Here is a 24,389-nt window from a genome sequence, read left to right on the forward strand (position 1 = left end):
TGGTGTACCTGAAATATTAAAGAATCAGGAAATCTTACAGAAACCTATACTGATAAGTGTAATTCATGAGGTATCACCAGTAATTAAAACCACTATTGATTTTTTTACGTTTTTGGTAAGCGTGAACATTTATAAAACAGAACATCTTATATATATAATATGAATGTTAATCATGCCGTCACTATAAAGTGTTGTTTCTGACATAACTATGAACATTGTTCCATACTGTTGACGGGGTGTTTCATAGATAATGTCATTTATCATCCTATGCCATGGTAAAGCTATTTCAATGCGCATGCAGTCTTTTTGTTGTGTTTGTATTATGTGTATGTGGCTCGTCTCTCGGTTTTCATTGAATATAATTAACTTACATATGAACTACTACTCTAACTTGTATGCATCACCGTTAATCCCCAAGCAGTGGCAGTTCAATGACATTATACTACTCCAACCCAACCTGCAGTCTCGGTGCATTGACATTACACCGTTAATCCCATAACATTGATGGTTCGATGACATTACACTACATCCACAACCTAGCAGTCTCGATATATTGACATTACACTACCAACAGCCTTTTTATGATTTACTACATCATATTCAATATTTCTGAAGGACTAGAAAGCCTGCAGTGGTTAAATGGTTAAATACTTACTATCGTGATAGTTTTTTGATTTGAAATGGTCAACTCTACGCCGCAAACTGGCAGTTCCAACGACGAACAAAGCCAAAAGCACGACGAAGGCTGTTCCACCAAACACTGTTCCAAGCACTAAGTCGAACAGATCTATATGCAAAATAAGAAAAATAAAATCCCCTTTTATTTTCCAATTTTATAACAATAAACATTTTCTAGAACATAAAAAATACGATAAAACAAATATTTCATAGTCCACATCAAGTATGGATATTTTACTCTATTTTGTTCAGGCAATATGTTTATGATATTTTTCTGAGTATAACATGGTATATTGTATGGTACTCCATAATGTTTTTTAAATGAGGTCATAAATATATACTTGAATGTAAGTTCTTTCACTTATATATAAAGTTGAAAAAATATGCTTACCTTTTGATGTTTGTCTGAAAGTAAAATGGTGAGCTTAAAATCTGTACCAAATCAAGGAGCCAAACTTTGTTTAGAAACACTTAGACTTAAGACTTAGTGTCTTAGGCCTTACATGCAATCAACGAGCATCCAATACAACGAAATATTATATAAATATCATATGGCAGCATGTGTGACATTGATATTGTCAACTCGAGGGCTAACGCCTCGGCTGACATTCTGTTTCGAGGGTTGACAATATCAATGTCACACATGCTGCTATATGATATTTATTTTATTATACCGAACAAAATTAAAAGCATAAAAAGTTTAAAGTCTAAAATGTTATTGAAATTATGGGGAAAATATGTGTGAGCTTTGCTTAATCCTGTTATAAGGGTCTTATGAAGTATCGATACATTTGGGCCAGGAGTTAAAGCTCACACATGACCCAAGCACAATATCAAAGTTAAATATATAAGCCGAATTGTTGCCACTTTTGACTCAAGCAAAGTGTTTAAGTGTCAAAGTTAAACATATAAATCAAATCGGTGCCGCACTTAACCCAAGCAAATATCAAAGTTGGCATATAAGCTTAATCGGTGCCAGCATTAATGATATCATTAAAGTTTAAAGTCCAGGATAAATACAAAAACAAAATAAGACTACACACCTGTGAATAACATAGTTTCAGCATCTACATGGTATTTTCTATTCAAATGACATGAAGTCAGGAAAACAATACATATCTATAACTATCAAATAGATAGATAGGTGGATGGGTGGATGTATGGATGAATGACTAACCTGCACATGACATGTGTCCCATTGGTAAAACATTCAAATCCGTAGGGACACTTTTCAAAAATTGTTTCATACAAACTGCACCCATCATAAGTGCACTCGATAACTGAAATAGAAGGCCATTATAATATGTTTTTTAAGATCTAAAAGAAAATGTGTATGTACCTTTATAATGAAAGTTCCAACAATAGTTTTGGAAAATAAGCCAATTTGTGCTTGCCTGTTTTTGCTAACACAAGTGTGCCCATTAGGTCAAGCTTTACGCCTGATGTAAGTTTCAGCATTGCTCTCACAAGTTCATTGCGAACATCTTCCTTTTCATCGTGTGAGGCGTTCAAAATCAAAGAGTAAGTCACTAAAAGTCCTGTGTCATTCTCATCCGAGTATCTTTAAAATATGGACAACACATAGGCACTATACGCATGCATTAGTTGGAATCATAATTATACGTTATTTAGTTTATTGAATATCTACATTGACATACAACAATATAATGCGCTAGGACATTAAGTGAGCATGTCCTGTCTATAATTATAATGAAATGTTCTTGAGGGAGAATAAACTTTATCCGTTTATTTAAATGATCCTACTAGTTTTCAAACAATATTCATACATACTGAATGTTATGGATCAGAATATCGGTAATAGCCTGTGTGTAGTTGGTGAAGAACACTGTCAGCTAAATAAAGAACAAACTCATAAAATTATTATAATCATCAAACCATTTTATTACTTATGTGAAATGTGAAAAACTAGAAACAAGCTCAGTAGCCAAAAGCTTAAACATAAACCTTGTTTAATGGCACAGGGTAAACGCCAAAGACATAGAACAAAGACAAAGAACACACACAAAAAAACACACACAAACAAGAAACATGGAACATAACGTATTTCAACGACGGGGAGAAATAAAAAAGAACAAAGTAGTATAACTCACCGACTTGTTAACTGCTTGTTGGTATTCTTGGTAGGTTGCCCTAACATTCAAATTTACGCTCTCATCAATACAAATTAAATAACTCGTGTTTAATGCAATCACCATTTCAGTTTCTGCAAAAACATAAAAGCAGTGGTATATTTTCGAACTTATCATCTAAGAAAATGGATACATAGCATAATATGTTACGTTAGAACCCCCACCCCCCCCCCCCGTCTTAATACACTCATGTTTTACCTGTCAAATTCGACGTATATTGCGTTAGATCTACTTCTTGTTCTGAAATAAAAAGGTAATGTTTCCATGTAGGGCAAGTTATAATTTCTAAAATGCAAACGAAAGAATATAAGCAGCATTTTGTTCTGGTAAAATTTGAGTTCCACAAAACATTGTGCCCTCATTGATAATTTAAATTCGGTCAATAAAAATAGATAATTAAAATTTAAGGTTTTCAAAAGCAATGTAATGTTATAACATTGGCATGTCTATTTCAGGAGAGATAGTTACTTCCAATTATGAGACAATCAAATGGTTTCCATGTCAACCATAATCTCATAGAAAAAACATCCCAATATATTGATTTAGGAATTATTTGTTAGCAAATTTACGAATCTACTGAGAACTCTTTATGTAAATTGTGTTGGATTTGAGTGAAAATTAAATGTGATTCTAATTCTACGTATCCATAGTTATACTTTAATATCCTGCTTTTGACTTAGTGTTCAATTGTGAAATCAATGTCATTATTATAGGACACACAACCGTGTGTTACGGCTACAAATACATAACAAAAATCAGTGTATTATTTACAAGTAGACAGCAACAGTGTACCTTCAACACAGCTGTCATTTTCAAGTCTGTATCCACGCATGCAATCGCATATGAAGGACCCTTTGATATTATGGCATCCAATGGTTCCATTGTTTCCACATATCGTTTTGTCTTTACATTCGTCCGTATCATCATTACACGAAGGACCTTCCCATCCAACTTTACAAATGCAGGTGCCATTTGCTTCGTTGCATAACCGGAGAACATTTGCGCTGTTTGTCAGATTACAATTGCATTTCTCCGTGCAGTCGATACCGTAGGTGTTGTTTGTGCAACCTATGTGAGGATACAGCGTTTGATTCGAAGAAAATACATATCATGTACTTCTGAAGACATTAATTAAAATAATTATAAAACATGCGGTAGGGAATGTACAACAATGATCCACTACGTCTCGTATGTTTTCATTGGATCTGGACAGACAGCAAACATACAAAAAGACGTACATTGTACCGTAATTTAAACAACAAAACAGGGCGAAATACAAACACTTCTATACTTTATTCAAAACATTTGTTTTTGTCTTTAAAAAATGTTAGTTGATATTCCTTGCAAATCAGAATCAAATAAACAAATCAACGGAAACATTTCATTCTCGTTAAATGTTGATTTATTTAAAAAACTAACTTTATTTTTTACTTACGTGAACAAGCATCGGAAATGTTTTCACGTCCGAATCCCTGGAAATTGTGTATTCGAAAATTGTTTTAATTTACATTTATAAGTTATGAATCGTACATAAATTAGCTATATTTTTATCCATGTATTTTGTAATGTAGTAGAAGCATTTCTTCGAGCAAAAGTGAAATATTTACTTGGTGTGTATTTAAAAAAAAAGGTTACCGGTTTGCATCCGCATACACCATCCAGATTCCCACATGAAAACTGAGTTTCATTCTCGAAACATGCACAAGTTTGTAGGCATCCATATCCAAAATGGTAGTTATCACACCCTATATAGAAAAAAACACAGATTCAGTTATTCGTCATTGTTTAGTCTGAACATACAGCATTGTTGAAACATCATATATATAATCATGTTTATCAGAAATATTTCTATATCAATTATTCATTTTTATCACAAATCACGACAATGTTATACAGTACATCTCGAAAATGTAATACAGTAAAAACAGTATCGGTAATCCATGTATTAACTATGCAAAATGCAGTAATACTACCTACTCAAGGGTGTTCATAAGTTAGAGAGACATGCACAATTTAAATAGTCTGTTTTACAATATTTTTAAAGAGAAGTGTTTGAATGAATTTAATAAAAAAAAAACCCAGAAACATTACTTTTGCAAGTGCCATTTCCAAGTTTCTGAAACCCGTTGTTGCAGGTACATCCGTAACTTCCATTAGTATTAAAACATAACGAATGTTCAGGACATGTATACATGCTTTCCGAGGAACATTCATCTACGTCCAAGGTGCAATTATGTCCTGCCCAACCATTTAGACAATAACAAGTGCCATTTAGAGTGTCGCACGATGCGGTGTTTTCCATTTCACAAAGACATTTGGAAGTACAGTTTGATCCGAAATATCCTTGTTTACATTCTACAATATAAAATCTGCGCTAAGGGCTTATATCAGAATGTAATTGCTTGATCAGATTAGAAAATTCACACAACACAAGTTCTAACAAAACCTGACACGACAGCCTATTATTTCATAAAACATTAACATAAATTCCTGAAAGGAATTATGGACAACTCAACCAGTTAGAATTATATCAAAATCTTTAAAATAAAGGAATAACTGCAAAATTGTTAACTTAACAAAATAGCAGCATTCTGGTAAAACTAATTACGACATAAATCGCACGCGCACAACTTGCACGTCTTACAAGTTAAAATACATGACTGGAAGTCATTATACGAAAAACAAGTCATAATTGTATTTTTTTAGCGTAATTCAAACCCCCATCTGGGGTAAGTCTAGTTAGAAGTTTTGCTGAGTATATAAATAAATGAAGAAAAAAAATGTACTTTAAGTTAATTATAACTATGTACTTATGGCATGATATTTTAAAATCGTTACACATTTATAAACATCATTCCACAAAGTATTTGTATCCTTAGATATAACACAATATTTGAAAGTGCCCAAGAAAATAGTTAACATGTATGTTAATAAACATGTCATAACCATGTTTTGCATTTGAAAAAGTGCGTTGTTTAGATAAACACCTACAAATGGACTTTGATGTTTACATTCTGGATATCTGTTACCATTTTAAAGAGCAATGCATAACAAGTTAATCTTCGATGATGTGCTTATGTACTTTCGTTATTTTTGCACTCTTTCTATGTGTTCTCCGCCCCCCCCCCCCTCTCTCTCTCTGTCTCTCTCTCCGCCCCCCCCCCCCCCTCTTTCTCTCTCTCTCTCTCTCTCTCTCTCTCTCTCTCTCTCTCTCTCTCTCTTATACGTATCGTAATATCAAAATAACCGTTACAACATTTGCTAAATCCAAACGTCACGAGAAAGAACATCGCAAAGTTAAAGCAATTTACACTATTGAAATTTTGTTTTTACCCTCACACGATCTTTTATCTTCTTTGAGGAAATACCCATCTTTGCACATACAATCATAGCTTCCTTGCGTATTTTTACAAAAGTGATCACAGGGGTTCGATTTTCCTTCGCATTCATTGATATCTGAAATTAAAAGATACATATATAGAGTATATAACTATGATAGAGTCTGAAATAATTTCTAATTAATTAACGAGGGAAAATGTACATTGTTTTGTTTTTTTATTAATTGTTGGCCCTCAAAACGATCACTTAGACATTATGATGTTTATTTGATGGAAAGACAAATCAAATCCTCTTGACCGGTATTTATCCTCAAACATTCCCTTAAAATTTGGTTTTGATCTAAACATAGTTCGAAATTTTTTGGCCATACTTGTTAAATTAACATCAATTATGTAGTGTATCATACCAATGCATTCGTTATTTGCTTTTGTGGAAAATCCTTTCTTGCAGTAGCATTTAGAGTCATTTCCCTGTTTAACACACTGTGAGTTGGGCTGGCACAAGCTCTCTTCGGTTTGATTACATTTAGATTCAACTGAAAGTAAAATGTTAGACAATAAGTAAACTTGAGAAAAAACAATTCAATTCAGAACAGACGTTATTTCATTATTCGACAATATAAGTTTTTTCTATATAAGTCATCTTCATAGATATCATAGGAAAAACATTACCTATGCAAGACTGTCTGTTAGACAAATCCAGCGAAAACCCTTCTTCACAGGAACATACGTAGCTCCCATGAGTGTTATGACAACCTTGCTCACAACTGCCTTTTCCTGGACTACATTCATCAATATCTAAAAAAACATTTTTTTCAGTTTTAATTATTTCTGACAATTCATTTGAATAAGTGTTTTTTCCAAATAAACGAAATCACGCCAACCCGTACAAATTAAGGACAGAGTGAAAATTCATTGTCAATTGGAACAACTCGACCATTTTCAGAAAAAACAATCTGATATGTATGTGGACGATATACAATGTCAGAATTCTACATATAGATCGCACAGTAATTTTAGTTTAGCAGTTAAGCTTAAGAACTTTACTCTTAGGAATCTTAATTACCAATGCAATAATATATTTCACTGGGAATCAATTTGAAATTTGTAATTCAAATACGTTAAAACGCTACAATTAATTAATAGTATTATCATTAACTTTATGAACTACGTGAACTTATGCATTTACATACATCCGAAGTTGATTTTCAATGGAAAATGGCCGAGGTGTTCCGATTGACTCATTGTTAACCAACCCGACCAATATGAGGTCAAAAACGTCTTTGTTGGTGATTTACCTGTACATGCCAAGTCTGACCAGAAGAGACCTTTATGACATTTGCATTCATATGTCCCTGGAGTATCCTCGCATAATTGATCGCAGTTGTTTAGTGATGGATGCAGACATTCATCAATATCTATAAGAGAAAATATACATCACATATCTGTAATTTATTTAAAAATATTCATTAAAGTATATTGTTTATTTTGGATTCTTGGTGATCATATAGCTTTGTTATGTATATGGAAAGTCTTTTACGAATATAAATATATTAGTAACAAGCTTGTTTGGCATAAAAAGATTGCAAAAAAGTCATTTCATGTCTGATTTTAGTTAAAGACGACTCTTACTCCCAAATAAGATTTGGCACAATTAAAACAATTGTTTTAATTTACCAAAAAGGATGAATAGATGTCGAAATTAAAGGTTCTTATGAAGGAAACTGAGTTTAATTTGAAAGAATGGTACAGAAAACATGGTATTTCTACCTAATGACACGATAGAAAATCACAGTAAATCTTTTAGCATTCACCAATCATTTAATATTTCTGCATTTTCCGCTTTTAATACACAGTTAAAATCTCTTTATAAGTAATTAATATTTTCCATAAATGCATTATTTAATAAGTAGTAATAGTATTATCACTCAAAATATATGTTTGTTATACATGTATATGTATTGATTTTGAATAAGAGTGTCACTTTAAAAGAAAGGAGGAAAATACAAACTGGCATAACCTTATTTTTTTCTATTTTTTCAGTCATTTATTTTAAGTAGTATTTTTACATATTATATATAAGCAAGTAATGCCCTTTCACAGGATACCAAAATCATATTGGGTCACAAGGCATGAAAATATCTTTATGACCATTTGCTTGATGGAACGAGAAGCTTATTTGTACATCGAGTACCTTAACCTCTCTTTACTTTCTGTTCTGACAGTTTTTTCAAGGTGTTTGCGGACTGAACCAAGATGGTAACTGCAACACTTACTAATAACTTATCTATGTATTCGTATAATGTCCGTGTTTCATTGTGACGTTCTGTGTCTCTCGCTAAGTGCATGAACCGTGTGCTTCTTAACAGGGTATTTTTGCCATCATTATGATAAAAGTAATTAATAATGTTTTGAAGACCTTTAACACTTATTGAATGTGAATTATTTATATATGATTGTTAACAGTCTTACTTGTACAGGTCCCATTTTCTAGTGTGTAACCGGTGGAACACTTGCAAATGAAGCTTCCAAGTGTGTTAATACATGTAGCATTCCCAGGGCAACTGTATGCATCAGGAGGGTTACATTCATCTAAATCAGCATCACAGTTTTCCCCAGACCAGCCTTCAGTGCAGTTGCATCCTAGAAAATAAAGGGTTGCCTTAATTTTCTGTGGTTTACGAACTACTTATGCCAAATTAAAGATCAATAAACGATTGATTCTTAATTCAAATGCGTTCATGCAAAAAGAATGCTCGGTTGCAATTTTGCAAATCCTTCAGGGATTATTTTTGTATTAACACTGCTCTTTGTCCGTTTTATGTGCTTGGATTTTAAGTCATGGATTATTTCAGATACAATTATAAGAACAATTTACCAAGTCGTTCAGCATTGTCAATTAACGTCATGCTTTTCAAATGAGATTGCATTAATGAAATGAACAGTGCCGTTATAAAGCCGAGCGCTGCATGCAAACGTCACGTTTTCTTTATAGAAAAGACAAGGGCAATGTAAATGTTGTTCTCGTGTCTATATATGCACATATGGTTAGGGCTATGCATAAACTGAAGCTTTTACCCGAGTTTTACCCATTACATAATAAAAATATAATATCAAGTCGATGCTATTGTTCATTTGATTTCATTGGTGATCCATTATTCATACTTCACCATCAATTAATTGTTGTTAATTTGGAGCAAGAACAGTTTTGAATATCAGATCTGGTAGGTCCTAATATGTATAACGTTGAACTTACCCTTAACTTTGTCATAATAACCGTGTAAACAGTTACATTCTTTGTTACAATTTGGTCCGTAGTGGAAAATATCGCATTCTGTAAATATAAAAACAAAAAATGAACAAAATAAAACTATATAACAGATGTTCTATATGAAATGTATCAAACTAGTGTAGTGTAATAATTATAAAACAACAATTAAACTAGTTTCCCATTAACTTACCTTCACAAGTACGTCCATCATTAGAAAGTTTAAAGCCATATTCGCAGTCGCATTTGTACGATCCCAGTGTATTTTTGCATGTGTTGTTAGGGCTGCATTTATTTAATTCCTCATTTAAACATTCATTAGTATCTGAAAAAAATCACATAACGTCCAAGAACATAGATTTAGGTCAAATACAATTAGAAACAGTAACTATTAATCGACTTACTCATTTCAATTCAAGCTAATTTATGGTTATCATAGCAAACACGTATAAGCCAACATTTACCGTAACACGTTTGACCATCATCAATTAGTTCATATCCATGAGGGCAGCTACATTTCGCAGTAACATCGATCACACATATATGAGAACAGTTAAAATTGCCTAGTGTACGACAAGGATCCTCAACTAAAATATATAGCTCATGTAAAAGTAGAAAATCGATTTATATATACATCATAACCATATGAGTAAAACAAGCATGTAAAAGTTAAACTGTTCAAAGGCGAATAGATGCAAGAGTACTTAAGATTAATTTTAACACACTATCTTGAATGCAAACAGAAGAGCATCAAATAATAATAATAATAATATATTAATGCTCTTTATTGATATTTGACATGACTGTTGCAAATATTGCACTACATTTACCTTGCCGACAAGAACGTCTGTCGCTTTGTAACTTGTAGCCATAGAAACAGTAGCAGTTGTAGCGGCCTGGTAGGTTCTCACACTGATATTCACATCCAGAAAGCCCCAAAGAACATTCATCAATATCTTGAAGTAAAACATAATGATGAAACCAAACGCAAATTAAAACACGATTACCTTGATCATCAAGTTTCATAACACAATTACTCATGCAATATAAAACTACAGGGTCAAACACAATGCTAATAATTGTAAGGTTTTTTTTTTATTGATAATCACATAATTAAACTTTGTTATAAACACTTGCACCTTTAATGGTTTTATGTAAAATAGAAAGAAATACGTTACCGACGCAGCTGTCTTTGATCATAGTGTATCCATTATTGCATTCGCATGTGTAGCTACCATTGGTATTTTTACAATCCATATATTTTCCACATTCGTTCATTATTGGGCTGGCACATTCGTTTATATCTGAAAGAATTTGACATATATGCTTTCTAGAGTCAACTTGTCTTTACACCAGCATTGTAATGACAAAATCATTTGTGAGTGAGATTCATGAAGAAACAAACTTAATATAATGACAAACCTTTACAGAATCCCTCTCGGGTTTCTTCAAATCCGTCCATACAATCACATCGAAATGAACCATCTGTATTTACACAGCGTTTGTAGGTATCGTTACATGGATTGATAGCATAGACACATTCATCGACATCTTCATCACACGTTTCACCCATCCATCCTTCTTGACAGACGCAACCTTTCACTGAATGACACTGTATCGTTCCCCGTGAAGAACAGCGGCATATCTTCTCGCAATTGTTTCCATAAAATGGTAAAGAACATTCTAAAATATAAAAAGGACTTAGTTTTAAAATGGATTTAATATATTTCTTGTTAAACGTATGTGAACATATATCGTTAAACATGTATCATCCGAAATATATTGTATCACTAAAACAAAGAAATCAGAACTACAAACTGAGCCTTGCAAAGATGACAAAGATATCTTAATTATATTCCAAAATAAAAAGCCGATTTTGTCAATATGAAATATCTTGTATAGTAAAGGGCCTAGACACCAGATGATACAATGCAAGAAAAAAGTAAATTGCAAAATGTTACATAAAATTGATATAGTTGTGTACAACGCATGATATTTTACTTACTGATATATCACATCGCTTACAACACATTGATCTTTCGCAGTTTTTGCGTATTTTTTGTCTACCACGTATATACCAATCAAATTAAAAAAAAAACGTCGGTACTAATCATATGATTTCCACATGCTAAATATACACACTATCATCTGGGAAACCGCATTGAAACGGTTGGCGAAAAACGTTTTCATTGGAACACGAGTATTCTGTGGTTTTGAAATAACATAAATCGACCAAGTATTTACAGTACAATTAAACGGCCACAAACGAAAAACCGAAGACAGGGAAACGAACTAGATCCAAGCTAGAACAAGCAGTATATTAATAAATATTCATGTAGCGCTTTGGAACAGTCAATGAGTCAAATATATCAAATAATTAATAAATATATAATTATATTGTTCACGAGTGTTTGCCCTAGACAATGAAACTAATATCCGTTACAGAAATATATTTCACACGAGTGTCCACAATTACCAGACGAAGAAAATGTGAGTACTTTGAAATTAATTTCGAAATGGTCTTGGTAAGTTATATCCTTAGGACATTCATATTTTTCTTGATAGAGGGGCTTTATATAATAAAAATAGATGCTCTTGGTAACACGAATGTACTGTTGTTGAGATTGCTTCGGAAATTCATTGTCATCTTTATTCTAGTATCATGTTTACGGATCCGTTTACATTGCCAAAATAGATGTGATGTTTACATAATCCCTTCAAACGTGCTACTGTGTTTGATATAATCCCTTTTGTGTTTCAAACCACTGGAAAATATCTCTATTTAGTCTTGTGTGGGAAAACAGCTCCAAGTAGACACGTATGGCAAACTACCGAGATTAAGAGAACGTCAAAGAAACGAACTGAATTTTGAATTAAGCCATTATTTGGAACAAACATGTCAGTCCAAATCCCTATTCCATATGGGTATTCATAGCGTTTAAAGGTAAATATAAAATCAAGGTCAATCCGCCGATTTCTTAAAAAACAAACAGGCTACCACAATGTTTTATGGGGGTTATCGGAGAGTGGTGCAAGTAGATATGTTGTATTTCAGAGACATAGAACAATAAGGGTCGCTAAGTGCCACTAATGTGTGATAAAAAAAAATAGCCACTAAAAAACAGTGTAATACTAAAAATAGTCTTACCGATACATTCTTTAGTACCATGCAACTTAAATCCAGGATAGCATATACATGTGTAAGAACCATTGGAATTTTTACATTCTTGTGGACACACATTTCGTGTACACTCGTCTATATCTAAAGTAGAATGCAAACATTTTAAGATATATGTTCTAGCACAACTAGCATTAACAGTGGCACGTTAAGATACAAACCCATAAAGGACAGAAGTAATTTTGTATTGGCAATCTAAATAAATTGGTATAAATTTAATATTTTCACAGCATTCGTTTATTAGTTTTATTCGGTAAATAGTTTTACCTGTACAGATATTTGAGTTTTCTCTAAGCTCATAACCATCATTACAGAAACAAGTTGCTTCATTTTCTTCATCAAGAGTGCACCCGTCGGCCTGTGAACAGTCAAGGCTCACGCCAGAACATGGATCTGTAAAAGTATAGAGTATACTGTTTATTGTGATTTGTATACACTTGGACATGGACCAATGAGTACGACGGCAACAACTGGTTAGTTATAATCATGACTACAAAAACAACAACTGGTTAATACATGATGCTGTTAGAATACAACAAAGCAAACATGTTTGAAAATAAACATGTATTGGTTTAACAACGTCAACAGAATGCATGTTCCGTAAGTATTACTTGATGGAAATTATTTATTATATTGGGGCTGTCTGTAGTTCATACTACTTTAAGAAATATGGATACAATATAAGAAGCAAAATATGTTGAACGTTTTTGACACAACTATAATAAAGAGCTTGTCATTACCTAATCCTGTTTCTATTTCACACTCCATAGATGCTGCGTTATGTCTGTATCCAAAATGGCATTTGCAACTATACGATCCCAGCCTATTTTCACAAATATGTGGGCAGTCGTGAGTAGCTTCCTCGCATTCATTAATATCTGAATGACAAGACGTCTTTCAAATAATGTTGCTTATATGTTATGGATGTTTTTCTTCTTATATGATTTAAACACTGGAACAATTTCTAGCTTTATTCAACTTAACACATTAACTCGATGAGAGTAAAACTTGTCCATGAAGAAAACAAAAAACTTAATACTTGCCGGTGCATTCCGTTCTACTTATTCTATATCCTTCGTGGCAAACGCACGTGTAGCTGCCTTCTGTGTTAATGCATTTTTGTTCACACAGGCTACTGTTACCTGTACATTCATCAATATCTGCAAAATACGATAATGATATGAGAAGATACCATATTAAATTACACTGCCCCCGTCACCAACACATTCATTAATATAAGCAAAATACGATAATGCGATACCATATTTCTTAACACAGGTCATTGTCACCTGCACATTTATTATTGTCTGCAACCATACGCGATTCAATTTTTTGTTCACGTAGGCCACAGCCACCTGCACTTCTTTAAAGATGCACTCTTACTCCCAAATAAGAATTACCGCAAGTAACACAATTGTTTGCATATACCAGAAAGGATGAATAAATGTCGAAAATAATTGTTCTTATGAAGGATTCCGAGTTTAATTTAAAAGAAATGTGCAGAAAACACGGTATTTCTACCTTATGTGACTATAGTAGATCACAGTAAATCTTTTAGCATTCACCAGTCATTTAATATTTTTGGGTTTTCGGCTATGAAAAACACGGTTACAATTTTGTTATCAGTAACTAATTTGTTCCATAAATGCATAATTTAGTAAGTGGTGGAGGGTTTATCACTTAAAATTTGTGTTTGTTATACATGTGTATGTATTGATTTTGAATAAGAGTGTCACTTTAATATGTGCAATTTACAATAATCATTTGACGATACCATTTTTGTCGACACAGGCCATTGTCACCTGTACATTCAGCAATGTCTGCAATTTACTATGGAAATAGACTAAAGTTCATTCTTCCAATACAAAAAAGCTTGTTTCCAATGTTTTTTCGGTATATTTTTTTCTGCCTCTGAATCTTTTTAATGATATCAAAATACTATTGATTTTCAGGCATCCGCAATTCACATACTTGTACATTGGTGTCACCCTAGCAACAAACGCATCGTACGTGCCATTTTCGAATGGCATTTTATTGGTCATGATATTTTAAAACAAATGGTACTACTCAAAATATAACACTAGGTGTATTGAATATACAGTTTAAAATCTTAATTCGATTTCAGACACTATCTTAATATTCAACGAAGTGTTCTGTTATTACGATATTTGGTTTCACGTTCGTTGATAATATAGCCCAAAGATATCTTAACTGGAATTTCATTTTTTAAAATCACTTCGTCTAATGCAATGGCATATTATCCGACAACAATAAGTGGGCACGATTTTCCTGTTACTTCATAATTTAAATACGGTTATGTCTTCTCACCTTGGCATTTGATACCGTCGTCATTAAAGCCATCGGGGCAACTACTGCAGCGAAATGCTAGCCCCGCAATGGTCTGATTCGAGGCGGGAATATCGGTACAGTTTCTCCCTCCTGAGCATGGATTTGATGCACAGCCGTCAAAGTCGCTTTCGCAGTTGACACCTTAAATGAACATCAAGAAAACCGACACTTCTTTAATTTCTTCACTTAACCAATATATAAAAGATTGATTAACATGATATTCTGTTCAAAGTTTATTCAAAGCTGTTCAAAACAATCACAGCGCAGTTGATTATGATTTTAGCTTGGTTGTAAAAACAGATATGAATCAAGTTCGAGTTCTTCCCAGGGCAAAACAAAACAATTGAACTTATTTTCTTTTTAGAGAGGCCACTTGAAAATATTCCATGATAAGGTGGAACCCGGGAGCACCTCGCCCAAAGGCGGATACCTGTTTGACTACAACAACTTACCATTTATTATGAGATAAAATAAAATACCTGTGTATTGCTCATCACACCTGCATTTTCTGTATCTAAAACTGGAAAAGGAATGTTGCTCTTCTACCGTTTCATCCAAGCAGAACCCATGATCACTACATCCTGAGCAGATATATACTGGGATTGATGCTATTGGTGAGACACCACCATCTGCATTTTCAACCACCAGTCTACAAAAATGCAACGTTATATTAAAAGCTAAAAATATTTTAATTTTCTGGAATGAGAGATGCATTGCTCACTCCAAGATTAACTCACAGGTATCTTGATTCGTTCATTAATCAAACCCAACCAGCAGAGCATTTCTTAACATGAAAAATGTAAAAAAAAAGGATTGAATATATATTTCAGACTGAAATTTGTACTAGTGTATTAGATATTTATTTTCGTAAATAATACCTTATATTTTGAATTGGAGTCTCTGGGTCGTGTATATAAATTAATGTTTTAGTTGTAAGGTTCACTTCTATTGACTGGTTAACGTTTTGAAAAATGTTGTATTTGATGACATTGTCGTCGAACACCAACGCGCAGGTAAAACTTTCATTTCCTGTCGTGACATCTATTTTTCCACAGCTTTGTAGATCGGGGATTCTTCTATCTATGATGGAGTTATATTTCAGAAAATTGGTGTTACGGTGAATTATAAAAATTGCCTAATATTGGTCAGCCTGTCGAGAGTCGAAGGAAGTTAAAGAGTCCTTTATATAACAATACTATGTTATTTATACCTGTTAAATTTTCGTCTTCATGAGTTCAACTATTATATTATGAATTTGCCGTCTTATGTTATATGTACTTTTCGTAAAAAGTTATTTAAAGTTGTGATCTGTCAATGATTTTTCTATTGAATAATTTAAAGTAACCAAACAATCAACTCCAAAAAAATGTCCACAATGCTACATAAGATGAATAGGGACCAAACCAGTAAGAAATATTATAATTTTCAGAATTACTGCAAATATTTTGTTTTTTTAAGCATATTTATTATCAAGATGTTTAAAAATTCATATAACCTTACGAAGACAGGTGCATAATACAATTCAACTTACTGAGTTCCACTTCCGTTGCTTGGGATGCATTTGTGATTTCTAGTGTCTGTCTGGATATATTCTCATTTTCTGTGAACACTTGGTCAAAAATACACGCTAGGTCCTCGGATCCACCGCATGTCGCTTTCGCTGCATCAAATGTTTCATTTGCAACTGTGTCAAGAAATCGAGGAACGAACGAACTGTTTTGGAAGCTGCTGTGATTTTTCTTTTGTGGGTACCTAAACGCAGAGCGAGAGGCATCGATTTCCCCTGGAGTCAAAATACAAGGGGTATATGATGTGTTAAATAATGACATCAATCTCGAGAAAGAAGTTAGTTTAAAATATCTAAATTACAGAGCGATGGTGAAGAAAGATATATTAACTTATGCTTAGTCACACTTGTTGGCACGATGTTGTTGGGGAAACAGGAGAACACGAATTAAAACACTTGTGTCACTTGACCAACACTACCAACCAAACTCATATGCTCCCATGCCAGGAATCGAACCTGCGTCGTCTTGGTGAAAAGCGAGTGCTCTAACCAATTCGCTAACCGGGCACACAGTTCTTATTACAATAAACGAAATAACAGTCCTTACATGTTTTACCAAAATCGAATATTTCCGACTCATTCATGTTCGGATCTAGCGTTAGGTTGTCAGGTGTGATAAAATCGTTGTCAGGATTTCCGTCAAAATTTCCCAAAAGGCCTCGCACACGTCCGTGTAATGCTGTTTTTACAATGGTACTTAATGACAGCATTCCATTTCTGGCTGTTATATTCAGTGTCACTCCTACAATAAGAAAGTTATTTCTAAAACATCTTTTAGATCTAAAATACAACTGATTTGTTTATTTTAAAGAAAGACAGTTAATAAGCGCCTGCCCATGTCATTATATCGTTAGATACGGTAAAAGCTTTTACCCTTACAGTAAAGAAAAGGCTATTTAAGCAAAATCATAAAACAGGAAAACTACAGGGACAAGTCCAGTAATCACAGATGTAACGAAAACCCTGATTTGAGCCAGGATATAATATTAAGACGATCATAAATGTTAAATACCTGCAGAAAGGAATGAAACTTCTATCGAAGCATCTGTAGTTTTTGTTTCACTAGTATATTTTTTAACAAACATGTGTTTGCTGTCTGAGAACAAGTGGGAACTATTCTTCTTTTGAATATCTTGTGTAACATCAATCTTGTTCACGAAAGCAAGAAAGCCTTGATGAAAAAAGAGAAAAAACGAATCAAATGTGTTAAACGTCATCATCTTAAATATCAAATACATGAAGGAAAATACATAAGATCAGAACTGTTTTAGTTGACATTCAGAATAGTATTTCAGAACAATAGAAGTACCTTCATTGTCATTATTTACTTCGACATGCACGGATGAGTTATAGCTATCAAATGCTGCAAATGCACTAAACAAGGTCGCGTCAGAAAGTTGACCATTGGCTTTTATTGCCCGTTCTGTCCTCGCCTGAAGGCTAAACTCCTTCCCGCCATGTTTATAAGTCAATAACGTGTACTCCCCGAGGCCGTTGAAAATGTATCTTTTCCCATCTAGCGTTAGTATGTGAGGATCTCCCCATGAAACAGCTTAACAAGAACATATCAAGACAATAAATTATGGAATCTATATGATAACACCAGCATTCCAAAACCTACTTTTATTCTGTTAAATAGCACAAAACAAACACACTTTACAAAACAAACCACTTAAAAAGAGAATAAACAAACAGCAGTTTATACCGAAGTCAAACCAGGTTTCCTTATAGCAAGTCCCGATAGGCCGTAACTTGTAGTATAAATGACAGTAATTTGACTTTTCACAGCACGTCGTTTTTGGTTCAACATCCTCTCTAATATGTTGTTGCATGCTAAAATCCGGATGGAAGGCATAAAGTCCACCGGCATATGGGATTTCACCTGTCCATTGTTCCGATTCTTTGTCATAACAACATACCTGTAATTATTTGCAAATGAATATTTAAGATATGCGATTACCGGATTATTATCACTTAATATATTAAAACGAGTTCAATACAGATTCAATTCAAGCAATTCCAAACAAAAAGCAAGAAAGTACCATTCCATTGGGTTCCATACTTTCTGAAATCAAAATATCAATACAGATTGTTTTGTTGTTGACTTTTGTTTCTCCTCGAACGAGTGGGTCACGGTTAGCCATTGATAAGCTGCAGGGGCATGACGGTATATTGTCCATTCTTTTGTGCTGGAACTCTACTTCATGTATATGTAACTTGTACCAAGAAAGGCATTGCACAGCATAGTTCACCATACGTTTATTCGAGGTTGTCAGCGGTTTTATGATCAATCCATCCACACCTGAACAATGTAAATTTATCACGATATACAAATTATATATTCGACTTCAAATGTTCACTTTTCTTCTTGTCAAGAAACTATTTTATATCACCAATAAAACATAGTGCAGGTTGAAAATGAATAATGATACATTACATCTTATATCAAAGCATTACCATATGGATGGTGATAAGTTAATGTTAACTACCACACTGAAATGTCTATATATCTATATTTATTTCTTTCGTTTCCAAATAAGTTTGATGTCCAATGCCAGACTTGTATACTTATGACAAACATGTAGGCGTACCTTTTGTATGCCCATATGCGTCTAACTGAAGAACGGGTTGTTTGAAAGAAAAAATGTTGCTATATAGCAGTTTCCCTTGATCAATAACGCCAACAAACACGTCGGGTCGATTTGCATTCATCATTTTCCAGTTCATCATTCTTTTCCCGTAAATAAAGATCGCATGTGTGGATATTCCATCTGATGCCATGACAAGTTGAAAAGTGTTTTTCTGAAACATATTGTGTATAGGAATTCACACATAAATGCTACTATGTTTGTTTCTGTATTATTTGAATACCTTTATGTTGAGTTATAACTATTTGTTTTGATAAGAAATTTAATGTTTAAATCCAAATAAATCATTTTTCTGTGCTGTTCTGTTTTTATATTTATAGCCTTATTACATATTGAAATCTATACGTCTCAACCTAAAAAACTCAAAATAAACAAAGTTGTTCTTGTTTCTGTAAGATTGTTTAATCAACAAACCATGATTCAGTGATACTTTACCAGTGTTTGCTGGAAGGACGTTTGATACGGCAACATATTGCTCCACGTTGCAATTAATGCAAATTTAACGTCGAACGCCTCATTGTTGTCCGTTATGGAAAGATATTGTTTGATGAGAAGCAAACTAGTGTCATTTAAAGTGCTAGGCTTTGTCAGTGTATCCAAAGTTCTATACGATACATTTCCGTTCAGAATGTTGGCATAGAACGGCGCAAGTATGGCGCCTCCATTAACAACAGACGCGTTCGAAGGTGGGTTCGGATTGGCATATTGCATACCAATACTCACATACCCGTTTGTACAAACCTGAAACATTCAATCAAGGTCATAAAGCATTTTCTTTCAAGGTATTCATTAAATTTACATATTTACTATTGCAAAGTCAATTACTTACATACAATCTTGTATACATTTCGTCTTGTACCGGAAAACCAGGTTTGAATTCCACCTCATTACCACACTGTGTATTTGTATTTAAAAAGCTGTCACCAGCCTCTGCTCCAAACGGAAGCAGTGGCACTGAAGGCGAAGGAGAAATTGCGGTGTTGAGTTGGAAGTATCGACATGAAGCCAGAACAATAGAGAAAATGCACTGATAAAATGAAGAAAAAGATTGCTTGCTGTTAACTCGCTATTATGAGCCATAGTTATATGTCAGTTAATAATGTTGTTGAAAATGGAAAGCAACAATAAATGATCGAATTACAAGATGTCAAAATGTCAATTGAATAATGGCATGTCCTAAATTCAACAATGTTCGCCAAATAGGTGCTCGTATATGAGAATACTGTATAAAATATTTCCTTAAAGAAATGCAAATTTTATTTACCTGAGTTGCAAGTGTGTGTTTTGCGATTAAAAATGCCCGTTTCACATGTACAATATCCATCTATGCAAACGGCCTTTTCAGTGATACAGTCCGACGATGTCTTGCAGGCTGTACCTATTCCAGCTGAAACAATAAACCGATATCACATGAAAACAATGGGAATAGTCAGAACATAGTGTTATCTTGAAGTAAGTAAGTAAGTTGAGTGAGTGAGTGAGTGAGTGAGTGAGTGAGTGAGTGAGTGAGTGAGTGAGTGAGTGAGTGAGTGAGTGAGTGAGTGAGTGAGTGAGTGAGTGAGTGAGTGAGTGAGTGAGTGAGTGAGTGAGTGAGGGAGGGAGGGAGGGAGGGAGGGAGGGAGGGAGGGAGGGAGGGAGGGAGTGAGTGAGTGAGTGAGTGAGTGAGTGAGTGAGTGAGTGAGTGAGTGAGTGAGTGAGTGAGTGAGTGAGTGAGTGAGTGAGTGAGTGAGTGAGTGAGTGAGTGAGTGAGTGAGTGAGTGAGTGAGTGAGTGAGTGAGTGAGTGAGTGAGTGAGTGAGTGAGTGAGTGAGTGAGTGAGTGAGTGAGTGAGTGAGTAGGTAAGTAGGCAGGCAGGCAGGCAGGTAAGTAAGTAAGTAAGTAAGTAAGTAAGTAAGTAAGTAAGTCAGTAAGTCAGTATGTAAGTAAGTAAGTAAGCAAGCAAATAAATAAGCAAATAAATAAGTAAGTAAGATATTAGTACATATATAGATGAAAATAACACGCAGTCCATCGGGTCTTAAAGCTGCACTCTCACAGATTTACCGTTTTGACAACTTTTTTTTTTGATTTTTTGATTTTGAATGCGTTAATTTTTGCGTAAATAAATGCAAACCGGTAATATAAGACTGCTGATAAAAAATTAAATCGCATATATTCATATTTAGGTTCAAAAATTGCAGTTTAATGCATTTTTCTTAAACCGTTTATTATGCTTTTGGCCATAAAACATTAATTTTCGAATGGAAATATGAAATTCTGCGATCTGATCTTTTGTCAGCAATATTATAACACTAGATTGCAGATAGTTACGCAAATATTTGCAAACACACGTCCGAACCGGATTAAAACTAGAGAACAAGTGAGAAAGGCGCCAAAATAAAGAAGGGCGGACAATTAAACATTCGGCGCTAAGAAAGAGTTCCCTCCCTTGATAATTATTAAATTTTCTCAAAATTAGTTAAAAGACACCTTTATATTAATAATTCCAAAGCATTTGTTCGAACGTAAACATATTATATTAGTATGAAAGTCGCAGTGCTGTTTCTCTTAAGCAAAGGGTTCTCAAAACATTGTTTTTTAAATGTGAGTAATACTTAAAATTATAGTAATAATTACTAGTATACATAATAATAATACATTATTCTTTATACGTTACTACCATTGCATCCTAAAATGTCAAATCTCATAGAAATAACGTTGCTCCAGTCGGTGGGATGAATCTGTACACACAACGCAACTATTCCCCGTGCTAGTGTGTTTGTAACGACGGTATCAGGATCGGACCCACCGGTAAACATCTTAAAAGAAACATTTTATACTTTTAGGAATTAAAGTCATTTCTCCATCGAGAGCGCATGGAGATAACGACCAAGCCATGCCTATCACGTGACATATCAATTGTTTGTTTATAACTTTCCAAAAACTTAAGATTGAAATAAATCGTCTGTGACCTACATCTAAAGGAACTAGTGTTCAGGAGATACCTTGTCGGTTCCATTCGCAGTTTTTATCACGTCGTATGTTTTGCAATCTTGGCTATACAGGAATTTAAATGCTTTGATAAATCGAGGTGAAAGGCTTATTGCTCCTTGCGTTAATATTGCCCTTATCTCCTTCTTTTCTTTAAACTCTATCTGTAAGTATAGAAAATATCATTTATTATTCAAAACTGTCAAACTTACATTACTTAATGATAAGCTTTCGTATGTCTGCTGCATATTTGCACATCCATACATTTAATGTGCGAGTTACTTATTTATTTAGAGTAAACAACTGCGCTGAAATAGCCGTAGTTCATTGCAGCATTACCGTCACGAATTGCTTCCGATCTTGAACTCCTGCCGTCCACGATCCGCTCAATGTTGTTCTATTTCTCTTTATCTGGTAAATGGAATCTCGATATTCGGCAGACATATCTTCTACCACTTCTCCACTAGACGAGCCTGCGATACGACTGCCTCGGACAAGAAACTCATTGCAGGACTCTGTTTACAGATATTTGTAAGCGTATATTTGAAGGAAGAATTTCTAATTATTTTGAATTACCAAAGATCAACAGGATTTATTTCCATAAGAGAATGCTCCCACATCTACTATGTAAAAAAAGGCGATCAGGACAATACCGGAATTTTTATTACCAATTAAGAGTGCAAGAATAAAAGATAAATATTTACATTTAGATGACATTATCGAGACCTTAGACAGTGTGGTTTTTTATTGTTTTCCGAGAGAAATTAACCATAATTTACATAAACCAAGTACTATATGTTATGATCAAAGTAAAAAAAAACAACACATATATATTGGTTTCATAAGATTTGTGTCAAAATATATGTTAAAATATGTACTTAATGAGACACACGAAGCGTGTTCCCAAACCCCAGAAGACAAACACCTGACGCTCGTCCTACTTGCTGTGTACCCTACATGACATTTGACTGTTGACGTTGCGCCATATGTTGTTACTCCGTTATGGTCCAAGACGTACGCTCCTCCTACAAGCTCTTGAGGGCGACCGCAATCTAGATAGAATAACATGAAATAATGCCACGAACTGAGCAATGAAAACGACACAAATGAATTAAGTTTGCGAGCATGTGAAGACTTGTTAAAATATTATAAACACAAGCGTAATGACATGCTAGGGCATCCATAACGCTGTGATCTATTCTGTGCTTAAGGTCAACGTTACAATAGAGGATTTTTGACGCCTTGGTTAACACAGGAAGAGAATTCATAAAAGAGAAACGCTAAATGTTAAACATCAGATATTTATTCAAATTTTACCTTTAAATTTTGATTATAGACGGGCAACATTTGTCTTAGAAAAATGTTTTTCAAGAAAACGGGTTTTATTGACAGTTGTTCCTAGACACATTTACCATCATGTAAATGATAAAAAATCACTATAACCTATAGGATTGCACCGGTTGGTCGCTCTATCGGCAATGTAGCCTTCCAAACAAACGCACCAGTTGCCAGTGCACCGAGCGAGCGATGTATAACACTGGGAGGATCGGAGACATCTTTCACCTAACCGCTTGCCTGGAAAGTCTGTCAAACATGGGTTTTAATAGGCATTTATATTTGAGTAATTTTTATCAGTAATATCCAATACTTATGAATATCTTATATGTATGTCTTCATTTTAGAGATACGCAATAACAGTTTCATGAATTTGGTATGTACATTAGTCTTCATAATGAGCAAAACAGGATACGATGAGTAGCATACTTAAAAAGATAAATATAAAGCCCAAACAAATGTTGTCCATGATAATAAACATTGCCTATTTAATGCCTTAGGTGCACGAATTTCTATGAACTATTAAATCTATGTTTCTATACAAAGTATCGATAAAGAATAAAGCTTAAATCTTTAGGTTATTTTATGAATCGGCTGAAATAAATCAAATACTATTGTAAGAAAGCAACATACTTTCACAACACCTTCCTTCGACGGCCGCCGGGCAATGGCATCGGCCTCCGCTGTAATAGCCACCGTTGTAACAAAACTCGTTGCAGTCTTTAGAAAACCTTTTCTTATGCCTCCAGAAGCAGGAATAGCAAATATGTGACTTTCGTCCTCCACCGCATGGTGAAGAACAAGAACTCCAACTATCGCAGTCGCCATATGAATCCGGTTTGCACAAATCTGGAAATCACAAATATCAAGATTAAATTGAAGCAGATCTAACTCGTACCTTATCTAATA

The 24,389-nt window shown here is 34.0% G+C and overlaps 2 protein-coding genes across 2 annotated transcripts; both read right to left on the reverse strand.

The window, feature by feature from the left end:
• Nucleotides 1-1,713: 1,713 nt before the first annotated feature.
• On the reverse strand, nt 1,714-5,198 carry LOC128238079 (protein draper-like). The gene is made up of 9 exons (XM_052953655.1): nt 4,920-5,198; nt 4,464-4,573; nt 4,264-4,300; nt 3,621-3,896; nt 3,027-3,068; nt 2,790-2,902; nt 2,470-2,531; nt 2,073-2,239; nt 1,714-1,721 (listed from the first exon to the last, which is right to left on the reverse strand). Exons 1-9 carry the CDS (start codon nt 5,128-5,130, stop codon nt 1,714-1,716), a joined length of 1,026 nt encoding a protein of 341 aa, XP_052809615.1. The 5' UTR covers nt 5,131-5,198.
• A 942-nt stretch (nt 5,199-6,140) lies between these two features.
• Nucleotides 6,141-24,247, reverse strand: LOC128238080 (mucin-like protein). The gene is made up of 33 exons (XM_052953656.1): nt 24,114-24,247; nt 23,589-23,729; nt 23,024-23,197; nt 22,485-22,660; nt 22,160-22,309; nt 21,835-21,973; nt 20,441-20,563; nt 20,006-20,130; nt 19,612-19,917; nt 19,120-19,330; nt 18,571-18,830; nt 18,234-18,447; nt 17,838-18,080; nt 17,541-17,699; nt 17,076-17,270; nt 16,493-16,744; nt 15,840-16,041; nt 15,441-15,610; nt 14,941-15,102; nt 13,656-13,772; nt 13,353-13,490; nt 12,880-13,005; nt 12,583-12,696; nt 10,857-11,117; nt 10,613-10,738; nt 10,265-10,390; nt 9,899-10,021; nt 9,628-9,759; nt 9,423-9,500; nt 8,639-8,809; nt 7,465-7,584; nt 6,897-6,964; nt 6,141-6,284 (listed from the first exon to the last, which is right to left on the reverse strand). Exons 4-33 carry the CDS (start codon nt 22,587-22,589, stop codon nt 6,141-6,143), a joined length of 4,860 nt encoding a protein of 1,619 aa, XP_052809616.1. The 5' UTR covers nt 22,590-22,660; nt 23,024-23,197; nt 23,589-23,729; nt 24,114-24,247.
• Between the last annotated feature and the right edge of the window lie 142 nt (nt 24,248-24,389).

This window comes from Mya arenaria, chromosome 6, assembly GCF_026914265.1.
Source record: "Mya arenaria isolate MELC-2E11 chromosome 6, ASM2691426v1".
NCBI classification, from domain to species: Eukaryota; Metazoa; Mollusca; class Bivalvia; order Myida; family Myidae; genus Mya; species Mya arenaria.